Source organism: Podarcis pityusensis, assembly GCF_964106645.2.
Source record: "Podarcis pityusensis genome assembly, chromosome: 18".
NCBI lineage: Eukaryota > Metazoa > Chordata > Lepidosauria > Squamata > Lacertidae > Podarcis > Podarcis pityusensis.
The window spans coordinates 5,688,991-5,702,331 of NC_138043.1; the positions used below are offsets into that span (position 1 = coordinate 5,688,991).

At 49.1% G+C, this 13,341-nt stretch overlaps 1 protein-coding gene across 1 annotated transcript; it reads right to left on the bottom strand.

Moving 5' to 3' along the window:
* Positions 1–708: 708 nt before the first annotated feature.
* LOC308467532 (ras-related protein Rab-11B) lies at positions 709–12,963 on the bottom strand. Its single transcript, XM_080989331.1, has 3 exons — positions 12,710–12,963; positions 4,429–4,624; positions 709–946 (listed from the first exon to the last, which is right to left on the bottom strand). Exons 1-3 carry the CDS (start codon positions 12,747–12,749, stop codon positions 724–726), a joined length of 459 nt encoding a protein of 152 aa, XP_080845457.1. The 5' UTR covers positions 12,750–12,963; the 3' UTR covers positions 709–723.
* Between the last annotated feature and the right edge of the window lie 378 nt (positions 12,964–13,341).

Genomic DNA, 13,341 nt, shown 5'->3' on the forward strand with positions numbered 1-13,341 from the left:
CAGATGTTTTAGTGTCACAAGTTATGAATCAGAAGTACCAGCCGTGATCTAATTTGAAACCTCCAGCAACCTCGTTTCTCAGTGTCAGTTGTTTGCATCCCCAAATTTGTAAAATGGGGATGAATACTGGCTTACCTTTATTATCAAATAAAATCCCTAGTTTTAAGTTATCCTTCCTCCGATTTTGGTGTGCCCATGTGCATTCCCCACCCTATACTCGGTCACATACAATTTTATCCCCGCATCAAACTTAGGAGGTAAATTGAGAGTGAGTCAGTTTATTCTCACTCCAATTACACATTTAAATTTTACAGCTGATCAGACATTAAAGCCCAGGCCTCCTTGATCCAAGTCCAACACTACAACCAGTGAGTCCCACAGGCTCTTACAAGAGTAACCAAAGTAATGTATGTACTTGTGAGCAATTTCTTAAAAAAAGAACTATATTTATATTAAATATTTTAGTGATGATCACCACACTGCCTCTACCTAAGCCTTTTCAAAAGCTCTTAACCGGAGACTCTCTGTTGTCCACCACATTGTGGGCCTCTTTCAGCCAAGGACCTGACTTCACTGCACTAAGCACACCACTGGTGCTTCATAAAATTACAACCTCTCAGAAGCTTTATACCACCTCTTCCAGGTGGCCAATTTGCAAACTCCCTCGGCACTTAAAAGGGAGCATGGCCAATGCTTCCATGAGAGCCGGGCAGCTAAAGAGCATCAACATCCAGAGTTTGTAACAACCCAACCTGCAAAAGCGCGGGCCTCGTCTGTAGGCACAGCCCTCAGGTGACGCAGATCGCTCTTGTTCCCCACCAGCATGATGACGATGTTGTTATCTGCATGATCCCGGAGCTCCTTCAGCCAACGCTCCACGTTCTCGTATGTCAAGTGTTTTGCGATGTCGTAAACCAGGAGTGCTCCAACGGCACCACGGTAATAGCTGAAAGAGTTATTTAGACAGGTGTTACTCAGCCTGTGGAAGGGTCTCTGGAAACAGAGGTTGCTGAAGGACACTGACAAACTGGACGGAAAAGCGGATTATGTTTATATGGGAAAAGAGAAGACAGGGGCACGATAGTGGTCTTATCTGAAGGGCAGTCACATAGAAGACGGATCAGGCAGAGTTCCACCAGTCTAGAGGCTAACTGGACACAAGCTGCCTGCACAAACAAAAATGAATGCCAAGATTTTCAGGATTTGCACCAGGCACACAAATGTTTGCAGAACTCAGCCCGTTAAGTTACAGACTGCCAAAATTCTGCAAGTATGAACCAGGCTTATCTTCCATCCTGTGTGCAAAGGACAGTGTAAAGTTCAGAATAATTAACACTTTGCTGATGGACCCCTGTGAGGAGGGGTACAGGGCATCAGAACAACAGCTCACGCAAGTAAGCAAACAGTTTTTGCTTTTAAAAGAAACTAACACCAGGTATTAAATTAAGCAAATTTATTACGATACTTCATGTTTATTCAACTGCTTAATGGAATTTTTAAAGCAGCACTTGAGCAGTTGTTTACTTGCGCAATTCGCTTTTATTTTTATTTTTTAAAAACCCTACATTCTAGCAGCAGCTAGACTGGTGACTGGGAGCGGCTGCTGAGACCACATAACACCTACATTGGCTCCCAGTACATTTCTGAGCACAATTCAAAGTGTTGGTGCTGATCTTAAAAGCCCTAAATGGCCTCGGCCCAGTATACCTGAAGGAGCATCTCCACCCCCATTGTTCTGCCTGGACACTGAGGTCCAGTGCTGAGGGCCTTCTGGCGGTTCCCTCACTGTGAGAAGCCAAGTTACAGGGAACTAGGCAGAGGGCCTTCTCAGTAGTGGCACCCGCCCTGTGGAACGCCCTCCCACCAGATGTCAAAGAGAACAACAACTACCAGACTTTTAGAAAACATCTGAAGGCAGCCCTGATTTGGGAAGCTTTTAATGTCTGATGGACTACTGTATTTTAATATTTTGTTGGAAGCTGCCCAGAGTGGCTGCGGAAACCCAGCCAGATGAGCAGGGTATAAATATTATTATTACCATTATTATTAATTAATAATTAATAATTATTATCATTACTACTACTACTACTACTACATCTTGCACACACAAACTTCACAAAAGCACCCCCTTCCACGATTACCTCCAAGATCATGCATTTAGGGTTGAAGTGAAAGGATATTAAAGACAGTGGTCTTTCCAGGAGCTCTGCGCAGCAACCCTATCTATGCCACCTATGTCTGCATAATAATCTCAGCTGCTACTCAAGCTATGGGAGGGCACATAAAAGCTTTTAGCCTGTAAAAATTCCTAAGAGCCTGTTGTTGTTGTTGTTGTTGTTGTGGTTGTTGTGACTACGACTCCCATCATCCCTAGCTAACAGGACCAGTGGTCAGGGATGATGGGAGTTGTAGTCCCAACAACAACAACAACAACAACAACAACAACAACAACAACAACAACAATTTATTATTTATACCTCGCCCATCTGGCTGGGTAGCTTCCAATAAGACACTAAAATACAATAACCTATTAAACATTAAAAGCTTCCCTAAACAGGGCTGCCTTCAGATGTCTTCTAAAGGTTTGGTGGTTATTTTTCTCTTTGACATCTGGTGGGAGAGCGTTCCACAGGGCGGGTGCCACTACCGAGAAGGTCCTCTGCCTGGTTCCCCGTAACTTGGCTTCTTGCAGCGAGGGAACCGCCAGAAGGCCCTCGGCGCTGGACCTCAGTGTCCGGGTAGATCTGGAGCACCGAGTTTGCCTATGCCTGGGGCCCTTCTCTCTAAAACCCTGCACAGAACAACTGCCAATCGGTGTCTACAATATTGATCTAGATGGACCAATGGTCAGACTCTGTATATAGCAGCTTCCCATGTCATGGGATGTTCAAGCAAACATTGGCTTCTCTGGGAAATTCATGAGCAACTATGAAACGGTCTGGGAGGCCAGATTTAGGTTTCTCTCCCATTCAAATAAACAAAGGATAGGGGGAATATTAGGTCAGGCAAGCTGAATCAGAAGCACTTGGTCCAGAAGAGAAGCCCATCTGAGCACTGACTCAATTCAGGCTTATGACACGATTCGCAATCTTCCGTCACCTCAGCCTGAATTCCTTTATCCTGGAATGAGCCGATTTGCTGTTTGCCCCCTCAACACACAGTCACACAGAGTGTCAGCAAGGCACTTTTAAGAAATCAAATTTCAGAAGAAGATTGCATAGCCAGGATGTGAGAGTTGGCTAATCTGCATTCAGGAATCCCAAGTGTGTGCTCTTGCATAAGCAATGCCTCGTAGGCTGAATAAGACAGAGGTCTACGGAGTCCAGCGCGCTTTGCAACAGTCTCAGAAGACACTTGACAACCCTCTAGAAATCAACCGCTGTGAGTGGAAAGGGCCCCTCGTCCCATCCTTAGGACCCCCTGGGAAACTCAACAAACCGGCTGTACTGGGTGTGGAAGGGGCAGCTAAATGGGACACAGCTGCAGGCAGACTGAGGAAGTGTCATCTACCTTGGGCCTGTCCATAAAAAGCAAGTCTAAAGAGAGAGACTAAGGTGATGTTCACTCCTTCTGGCAACTCTTTTTGTTGCGAATCTTTTGTGGGTGAGCAGAAAGTTTGCCTGGACCCTGGGCGAGAACACAGAGGCTGAGAGGGAGTGTGTGTCAGGAGGAAAATGGACTGATATTGATTTATAGATATTATTAACTTTGCATTAATGTAACATTTTTACATGTATGTGTGGGGTTTTTTGTAATGTTTTGTTTAAGTTGTCTGTTGCTGATTCAGTTTTTGGTACACCACTTAGAGATACAGTGGTACCTTGGTTCTCAAACTTAATCCGTTCCAGAAGTCCGTTCCAAAACTAAAGCGTTCCAAAACCAAGGTGCACTTTCCCATAGAAAGTAATGCGAAATGGATTAATCCGTTCCAGACTGTTAAAAAGAACCCCTAAAACAGCAATTGAACATGAATTTTACTATCTAACGAGACCACTGATCCATAAAATGAAAGCAATAAACAATGTACTGCAGTCACACAATCAGTAGTTGAACTGGGTTCCACACAGTCACAAAAACAAAACAAAAAAGCCGCAAAAACACAAAATAAATAGCAAAAACAGACAGACTTCAGCATAACACTCAAAATGGAAGTGTGGCACTCAAATCGGAAGCGTAACACTCCAATTGCCAGCATAAAACTCAAAACAAAAGTGTGGCACTCAAATCGGAAGCAGAACACTCAAAATGGAGCACGTTCGGCTTCCAAAAAAAGTTCATAAACCGGAACACTTACTTCCGGGTTTGCAATGTTCAGGTTCCAAGTTGTTTGAGTACCAAGGCATTTGAGAACCAAGGTACCACTGTAATTTTTTTAAGATATCAAATTAAATAATCAATCCATGAATCAGAGCAGTTTTTGAGGCTTACGCAGAGGTGATAGCACGATATCGCTCCTGGCCAGCCGTGTCCCAGATCTGTGCCTTTATCGTCTTGCCATCCACCTGGATGCTTCTGGTGGCAAACTCCACACCGATAGTACTTTTGCTCTCCAGGTTGAACTCATTGCGTGTGAAGCGGGACAGGAGATTACTCTTCCCCACCCCGGAGTCTCCAATCAGCACAACTGGGGAGGGCGGAAAGAGAAAAAACAATACAGCGCTGTCAGCATTCATTTGTCAGGCTGGGATTTATAAACACAGGGCAGGGTGATGGTAAAGGCAAAGTATTGCAGAGAATGGTGCTCTCTCCCCACAGTAAACGGCCAGTGCTCCCCCCTCACCATGAAGTTGTTACAGCAAGTGCCACAGTTATAACATTTTTTTTGGGGGGGGAGAAAGGTGCTGCTATTGTGTACCCTTGAGTAACCCCCCCAAAAAAGTGCTGCAAAACCAGTGGTGTGTAGTCAGTGAACTAGGGGGACTAAGCCAGTTCCCTAAATGTTCTCTCGCAGCCCTGTTTAGGGAAGCTTTTAATGTTTGATGCATTACTGTATTTTGATATTTTGCTGGAAGCCGCCCAGAGTGGTTGGGGAAGCCCAGCCAGATGGGCGGGGTATAAATATACTATTATTATTATTATTATTATTATTATTATTATTATTATTATTAGCGTCTCCTTCCCAAAGCCTGGGAAGCTTGTGCCCAACTCAGGGAGGAAGTTGCAATGCTCACACGTGTAACATCGCCCTTGCAAGCCTCTAGCCTTAACTGTTCCCCTAAAAAACAACAAACCGCGGCACACCGCTGCCGCAAACAGCCCTGTGTGTGGTCAGCATCCCACAGCCGACGCAGGGCTTCTCGGCAGAACCTGGATGTGACCTTGCAGGGCAGTCTGGAGTGATGCAACTCCAGAGCCAAGAGCTGCCCACAAAATTTCCAGCTTCTTGAATCGGACACTCAGTTCCTGTTGCTATCATTTTTACTGCTACTGACACCTCCTGCACTAGCTCTCTTCCAGTCGTTTGCATCATGCTTCTCCTCATATTGCCCAAGCTAACATCCATCCCCACAAAAAAACGACCTTTCCTTCTTTGGCCTCTTCCAAGTGTCCCCTGGAAAATCTGCTGGAGCAGCCCCTTTCCTCCCTATCTCCCAAAGCCCAGCCTGGGTCCTCAAAGATGCTCTTGCCGGACACCTGTAGGTGAAGCTACTGATCGGCTTCCTCCGGGACTCTCTGAAGTTAAGCACAGCTCCTCATCAGACACTGAATGCATCAGGGCATCCAAGGGGGCAGGTTGGAGGGAGGGAGGTCACACAACAATGCCCCACGAATTCACTTGGCAAAACTGCTCGAAACCATTCAATCAGAAGTCTTCCTTTGTACATGGGGCATTGTTCCTCCCACATCAGAATCAACAGGGCCAGCAAGCAGGAGGATGTCGGGAGAGGGAGCATTGTGCAAAAAGGTCAAGCAAATTATTCGTTAGGGCCGAAGGGCTGACTCACAGGAATTGGTGTTTGGGAAGCTTTTAGTTTTATTTAAAAACAGATGAAGGGGAGGGGGATATGAGAGAGGTGCATAAAATTATGCAGTGTGTGGGGAGAAAGTGGATAGGCCAGGGGTCAGCAACCCAAGGCCCATGAGCCACAAGTGGCCCACGGGGGTCGTTTAACCGGCCCCTCAGTTCGCACCCGAACTGAGCCACTCGTTCGGTGAGCTCCCGCGCTGCGCTAAACCGGCGCAGGGACTCCCTTCTGCGGCGCCAGAAATCGCGTCTGTGCAGACACCAGAAATCACGGGCGCATGCGCACAATCCAGCCCACAGAGGGATCTCTGCTGGAGTGAACCGGCCCAGGCAAGGTAAACCTTGCCAACCCCTGGGAAAGGCAGAAGTTTGTCTCCCTCTCATAAAAACAACCCAACCTAACGAAGAAGAGATTCTCACAAGCACATGGTTAAACTCTGAACTGGCTTCCACAAGTGGATCAAACAAATCTGGGGGGTGGGGGGTGGGACTCTATGCTTGTCCAGATGGCTGCATGATCCCCTCCAGGATCAAAAGTGGCATGCCTCTGAATTTCAGCACTAGGGAGCAATAGCAGGAGAAGGCGATTGCCCTCATGCCCCGTTTGTGGGCTTCCCAGGGGAGGCATATAACAACTGAGAGAAGAGAACTGCTGAACTAGATGGACCTTTGATCTGACAAAGTAGGAGTGTTCTTATGAGCACATGAGGTGCTTTTCAGAAGCAAGCAAGGCATTTACATTCAAATTGGCTCTGGCTGGATAGTGATATAGAGGGATGGTAATAGAATGGGGAGATTGTGCTATAAAGGGCTTGAGATGCAACATAATAAGCCGTTGTTCCTTCATTACACCTCCCTTTCATGCGGTGCGCTGCTCATCTAAAATAGCCCCTCATATCAAAAGTCTGCCCCTCCCACCGCCACCAGAAACTAGTGTGTGGGCAAGGAAAACAAAGGAAACCCTGCTTTAATATTTGGATTGGGGAATTTTCCAGCAGGACTGGCAAGTAGTATAACTGTACCTTAATCGGTTTACGAAGGCCCCAGACTTTGGTTCTACTCTCACCTTACCCTTTGATCTATTACACCTTGATCTTTCTTGTACACACAACCTTGGACCACAGAAATATGCACAGAGATTCTGTATGTGGAGGGATTAATCCATAAGGCATTATTTGAAAGACCCTGCCTTCGGCTAAGGAAATCAGACTGGAACATTGCCTTCTAGCCTCAGCCCAGCAATTCTTACCTGTGGAAGGTTTGTTTACTTCCAAGAAGCACAGGTGTGTGTAACTTTATGTCAGCAACCTAATTATATACAGGTACATCACTTACTCTAAGAACTGCTTTACCCATTTTACAGGCAAGAATGACTTGGCAAACATGTTTGATAGCGGTTAGAAACCTAGGTCTAATGCTAACTGCAGGAACTGCATCGCAGAGATTTTTTTCCTCCCCAAAGAAGTAACTGCTTTTTGCAGCGACTCTTCGGCTTTTTAAAAAGTACACCAAAATTCCAAGGAGCAAGCAACAAACATGGCATTGTTGGGACAGGACTGCATCACCGCTCCGTAACCTATTCACAGTTTATGTACCACTTTCTCAGGAACCACCAAACATCTCAAAGCTGATTGATTCTTAGGTCACAGTTGCTCGCAGGTTAATGACACCAATTACTGCTCAACTGCTGACTGGACAATCTCTGCTGCACAGAATTGCCAGCCCTGGATCCTGCAAACCCCAAAACGGTGTCATTTCAAATAATAGCTTTGTCCTTTAGCTGCTCTTTCTCTTCCCTCCCGATCACCCATTCACTGACCCCAGTTCTCTACTGCCAGATCATTATTATTTTTTAGGAAGGCTGAACCAAAAAGCAGAGGCATCTGATGCACAGCTAAACACTACTGTAAATAGCACATGACAGTGTTGCTTTTGCAATTCCAATGCAAGTTGTTGGATATTGATCCAGACAGAGTCCAAAGGAGATACCCGGAGCAAAACAAAAATGTCTGGATGCAACAACTGCACCCGAGGTGGGTTTGCATGCACTGCAATAGAGAGGACTAGGAAAATATGAGTAGATTACAGAAGACAGAGTCTCTTTGGTTGAACTAAGAGAGTTGGTGACTGATCTAGACTGAATTTAGATCTGCAGGAATGGAAACTCTCCGTGTTGTTCAGTGTTATAACCTCCCCTGAGCCCTTAGGATAAAGTGAAAGTATTTAAAGCCACCCAGTGCACCACACAAACCACTCCCTAAACACTCTCGATCATGTTTATGCCGATTCTTTCCCTCTCGGTGAACCAATGTGTCCCAGCCCATCCATCTGCCAATACCACCCTGCACTGTCTCAAGGCCTAAATCTGTTTGTCCGGGCATCTGCATCTTCCACCAGGGCACCCCCAGCCCTGAACACACCCTGATGCGCCCTTTAGCTCTAAATACCACAACATCACTAAGCCCCTTCTCTTCTTGTTCTGACTGTCCATAAGCCTTAAAGCTGCACTGCAAATCCAGCCCACCGACCACCACCTGCTCCTCACTCCCACCCCACTTTTCTTCTCCGTAAGACCCAGCCCCCCCCCCCCCGCAGTTGCCAGCCACCCTGCTGGTTGCTAACGCATCCCCTCAGGCCTTCTTGCTTTCAGTCACCCGCCACCACCCCCCCCAGACTCACATGCTCCCTAGAAAGGTGTGGATAAGCGTCTCCAACCATAACACTTATTGCTGGAAGCTACCTTGGGGTCCTGCACATCAGAAAGGCGAAAAATAAACAGGGGAAACCACAGCGAAACCCACATCAAAACCCTAACCATTTCAACACACGTGCAGTTTCAATGGTCCTTTCAGCCCCCTCCTTCAGTTTACAGTCCCCAATTTCCAAGCCTTCCTTCCACTGTCCAAGACCAAAAAATCCCCTCCTATGGCTTTACAGATCCTCCAGGATGCTATGAGGGTGTTACAAAATTGTACGGTGCACACACACACAGCGGACACACACTCCACAGAAAACCAATCCTTCACTCTTCAGAATTTAGGAAATATTCCCTGAGAAAATTGCACTTTATTTTAGCACACAGAACAATCCCAAAAGCCATCTTGGCTCTCCTAATGACTGTAAATCAGGGGTAGGCAACCTAAGGCCCATGGGCCACAAGCGGCTCACAGGGGTTGTTTAACCTGCCCACGAGCTGCCCCCAAACTGAGCTGCCTGCTTGGCAAGTACCCACGCGCTGCATTAAACTGGTGCAGTGCGGTGCAGGGACTCGCTTCCGCGGTGCCAGAAGTTGCGTCTGCACATGCACAGATGCCGGAAATTGCGTGTGCGCAGATGCAGACGCCGGAAATCGCAGGCACACGTGCTATCTTAAGGGCATGTTTTCTGCATGAATAGGGTAGGCCTGTGACCTCGATTGGAGAACTAAGGGATCTACCACCTCAAAAGGAATGGCCAGGCTGGCCAGGTAATTCAATAAGCAAGCATTATCTTGACAGACAGGAGACAAGCCATACAGTGGTACCTCGGGTTAAGTACTTAATTCGTTCTGGAGGTCTGTTCTTAACCTGAAACTGTTCTTAACCTGAAGCACCACTTTAGCTAATGGGGCCTCCCGCTGCGCCACTGCAGCATAATTTCTGTTCTCATCCTGAAGCAAAGTTCTTAATCCGAGGTACTATTTCTAGGTTAGCGGAGTCTGTAACCTGAAGCGTATGTAACCTGAAGCGTATGTAACCCAAGGTTACATACTGTACTCAAATTTCTGTTGTGGACCGCCTCTTTCTGTGGCATATGAATGATGCTTTTTGGGTGGTCTTTGGTGAAGCGGGTTGGGCAATTTCAAAGGTCTTTAAAGGTTCTTGCACACCTTTGCTCTGGGTTCTCACCTCCATGCAGGGTGGGGGTGGGGGGCCTCTGTTGCAACAGAAAAATAAAGACCTGACTTGCTTTCACTGGATCCTGCCTCTATCCATTCTTCTCTGACCAATCACGGACTTAAGGAACACCAAGACACCTGATGGGGAATTGGGCTGTAGAAGCCAACTCCACATTTTTCTATAGCAAGCAGGTGACTGCAGCCCATCTGAAGTGTCAGTACCTCTCTCCCTATTCCCTTCTCAACAGCCACCATCCCAAGCCCTCTCTTCCCTATTTCTTTTCATATTTCCATCTCCCCATCCCACTCCTACATTGTTGTTGTTGTTGTTTAGTCGTGTCAGACTCTTCGTGACCCCCTGGACCAGAGCACGCCAGGCACTCCTGTCTTCCACTGCCTCCCGCGGTTTGGTCAGACTCATGTTACTAGCTTCCAGAACACTGTCCCACCATCTCGTCCTCTGTCGTCCCCTTCTCCTTCTGCCCTCCATCTTTCCCAAGATCAGGGTCTTTTCCAGGGAGTCTTCTCTTCTCATGAGGTGGCCAAAGTCTTGGAGCCTCAGCTTCAGGATCTGTCCTTCCAGTGAGCGCTCAGGGCTGATTTCCTTCAGAATGGAGAGGTTTGATCTTCTTGCAGTCCATGGGACTCTCAAGAGTCTCCTCCAGCACCAGAATTCAAAAGCATCAATTCTTCGGCGATCAGCCTTCTTTATGGTCCAGCTTTCACTTCCATACATCACTACTGGGAAAACCCCTCCTACACAGTTCCTGCCAAGTCCCATCTTCCAAGCCCCTCGCTTCCCATTTCTTTCTCAAGTTCCAACTCCTGCTCCTCATATTCTCTGTCCAGCCTCTCCCTTGCCTTTCTTCAGCCTCCAGCCCCCCTCCATACCTCTTCCTCTAAGCCCCCAAACCGCCCTGCCCCAGCGCTGCTGGATTTCCACCACCACTCCAAACATGAGCCCCTCCTCTTCAAAGTAAGAGGGGGCAAACAAGTCCCTTCTCTCCACAACAGCCCTTTCACACACTAGACCAGCCCTCCTCCCACAACTTTTCTTACTAATCAGCCTCCTAAGGTGCCACTAAACTATTCTAAAAAAACAAAACTCGAGCAGATCCATTTCAATCAATGAAAATGTACCAAGTTAGGCCCTTCAGTCTCCACTGACCAACCCTAAAAAAGATTAAAAACTTATAATTTGAACGCCACCCAAAGGGAAGCAGGCCATGGTTGCAATCTGTCTTGGGGAACAGGAGCAGTAGGTGCAACTGTTGGGGTTGTTCCCCACTCCACTCTCTGTGGTGGTGGGAAGTCGTTCAGCCCTCCAGATTTGGAATAAACTACAACTCCCATCACCACTGGGCAGTTGCATGGGCCCGGGAGCTGCTGGGAGTTGGGAGTCCGACAACTTTTCCCTGCTATGTACTATGCACTTGAGTCTAGACCAGTGTTTCCCAAACTTGGGTCTCCTGCTGTTTTTTTCCCCAGCCTACAATTCCCATCATCCCTGACCACTGGTCTTGCTAGCTAGGGATGATGGGTGTTGTAGTCCAAAAACAGAAGACCCAAGTTTGGGAAACACTGGTCTAGGCACTGTTGTTTTGGTGGCGATGTGGCGAATTTGTTCCACGTTTACTGAGTTGTTGATTTCTGCCCCCTTTGGGAGGTCTTGTAAACAGCCCCTCCCCCACACCTGTTTTGCATTTTCGTAAGCTGATGCTTGTTGTAATCCGCTTTGGGCACAGCTAACTGCGGGAAGAAGGGACGCGGGTGGTGCTGTGGGTTAAACCACTGAGCCTCGGACTTGCCGATCAGAAGGTCGGCGGTTCAAATCCCCGCGACGGGGTGAGCTCCCGTTGCTCAGTCCCTGGTCCTGCCAACCTAGCAGTTCGAAAGCACATCAAAGAGCAAGTAGATAAATAGGTACCACTCCGGCAGGAAGGTAAACAGCATTTCCGTGCACTGCTCTGGTTCGCCAGAAGCAGCTTAATCCTGCTGGCCACATGACCCGGAAGCTGTACGCCGCCTCCCCTGGCCAGTAAAGCAAGATGAGCGCCGCAACCCCAGAGTCAACCACAACTGGACCTAATGGTCAGGGGTCACTTTACTTTACCTTAACTGCAAGAAGGCATCGTATAAATAAACCAAACCAATCAATCAACCAACCAACCAACCAACCAAGCACTTCCTTTGGCAAGTGCCCCCTCCCTCCTTGGAAAAAAACGCAACACACCTCAGAGCCCCCCAAGCCCCTCCCCCTGCTTCAAGGAGGCAAACTCCACCCCTTTGGAACCAGGGCAAGCTCCTCCCCTTTGGAACCCTGGGCTAACCCCTCCCCTTTGCAACCCGAGGCAAGCTCCTCCCCTTTGGAATCCTGGGCTAACCCCTCCCTTTTGGAACCCTGGGCAAGCTCCTCCCCTTTGCAACCCGAGGCAAGCTCCTCCCCTTCGGAACCCGGGGCAAGCTCCTCCCCTTTGGAATCCTGGGCTAACCCCTCCCCTTTGCAACCCGAGGCAAGCTCCTCCCCTTCGGAACCCGGGGCAAGCTCCTCCCCTTTGGAACCCTGGGCTAACCCCTCCCCTTTGCAACCCGAGGCAAGCTCCTCCCCTTTGGAACCCTGGGCTAACCCCTCCCCTTTGCAACCCGAGGCAAGCTCCTCCCCTTCGGAATCCTGGGCTAACCCCTCCCTTTTGGAACCCTGGGCAAGCTCCTCCCCTTTCGAAACCGGGGCAAGCTCCTCCCCCTCTTCGAACGCGGGGGGCAAGCCCCGCCTCCTCCGGGTAGGGGCGGGGCTTCGCCGCCCCCCTCCCAGCCAGGCGCCCCCCCCCCGCACCATCGTCATCCGCTCCTTCCCCCGCTCTTCTCACCTTTGAATAGATAGTCGTACTCGTCGTCGCGGGTTCCCATGGCGACGCCGCTCCCGCTCGCTTCTTCTCCTTCTCCTTCTTCTCCCTCGCGCCCTCGGCGGGTCCCTCCCCGGTTTCCGTCCCGCTCGCGGAAGGCGGGCGGAGGAGGAGGAGGAGGAAGAGGCCGGACTAGGCCAGGCCAAAGCCGGGCCGACTCCCTCTCCCCTGACAGGCACCGAGGCAGGCGGAGGGCGGGGCCCGCTCTGAGAGGGGCGGGCGGGGAAAGGGAGGAGCCTAAACAAAAAAGCGAGAGGGAGTTAGACAGGCAGCGGTCTGCGCTTATCAAGAGCCAGGAGAGGCAGCCCGCCTCCGGAGGCGGGCCTCAACGGCCGCCCTCGCGCACCGGCGCAGCCAATGAAAGCCGGGGGAAGGAAGGGCGCGGGCCAGTGAGAGAGGGAGGGAGGCGGGATGTCGTGGTTGGCGGTTGGGGTTTGGCTCTGGGTTGTTGTTTTTTTTGGCGGGGCTTCAGGGATGAGGGTTCAAAAAAAAAAGAAATAGCCTGGAGGGGGGGAGGGGCTTTGCTGGCCCCGGAGGGGAAATGGCGCCTCCAGTTTTTCCTCACAGCTGCTGCCTTTTTCTTTTTGGGTGTGTGT

What these genes read in the sequence shown, in the direction of transcription:
- LOC308467532 (XM_080989331.1), bottom strand. Translation starts at nt 12,749, where the DNA reads ATGGGAACCCGCGACGACGAGTACGACTATCTATTCAAAG. An exon ending in GTACGACTATCTATTCAAAG is followed by an intron (nt 4,625 to 12,709) that starts GTGAGAAGAGCG and finishes CGCCCTCCCCAG; the next exon opens with TTGTGCTGATTGGAGACTCC. An exon ending in TATCGTGCTATCACCTCTGC is followed by an intron (nt 947 to 4,428) that starts GTAAGCCTCAAA and finishes TAACTCTTTCAG; the next exon opens with CTATTACCGTGGTGCCGTTG.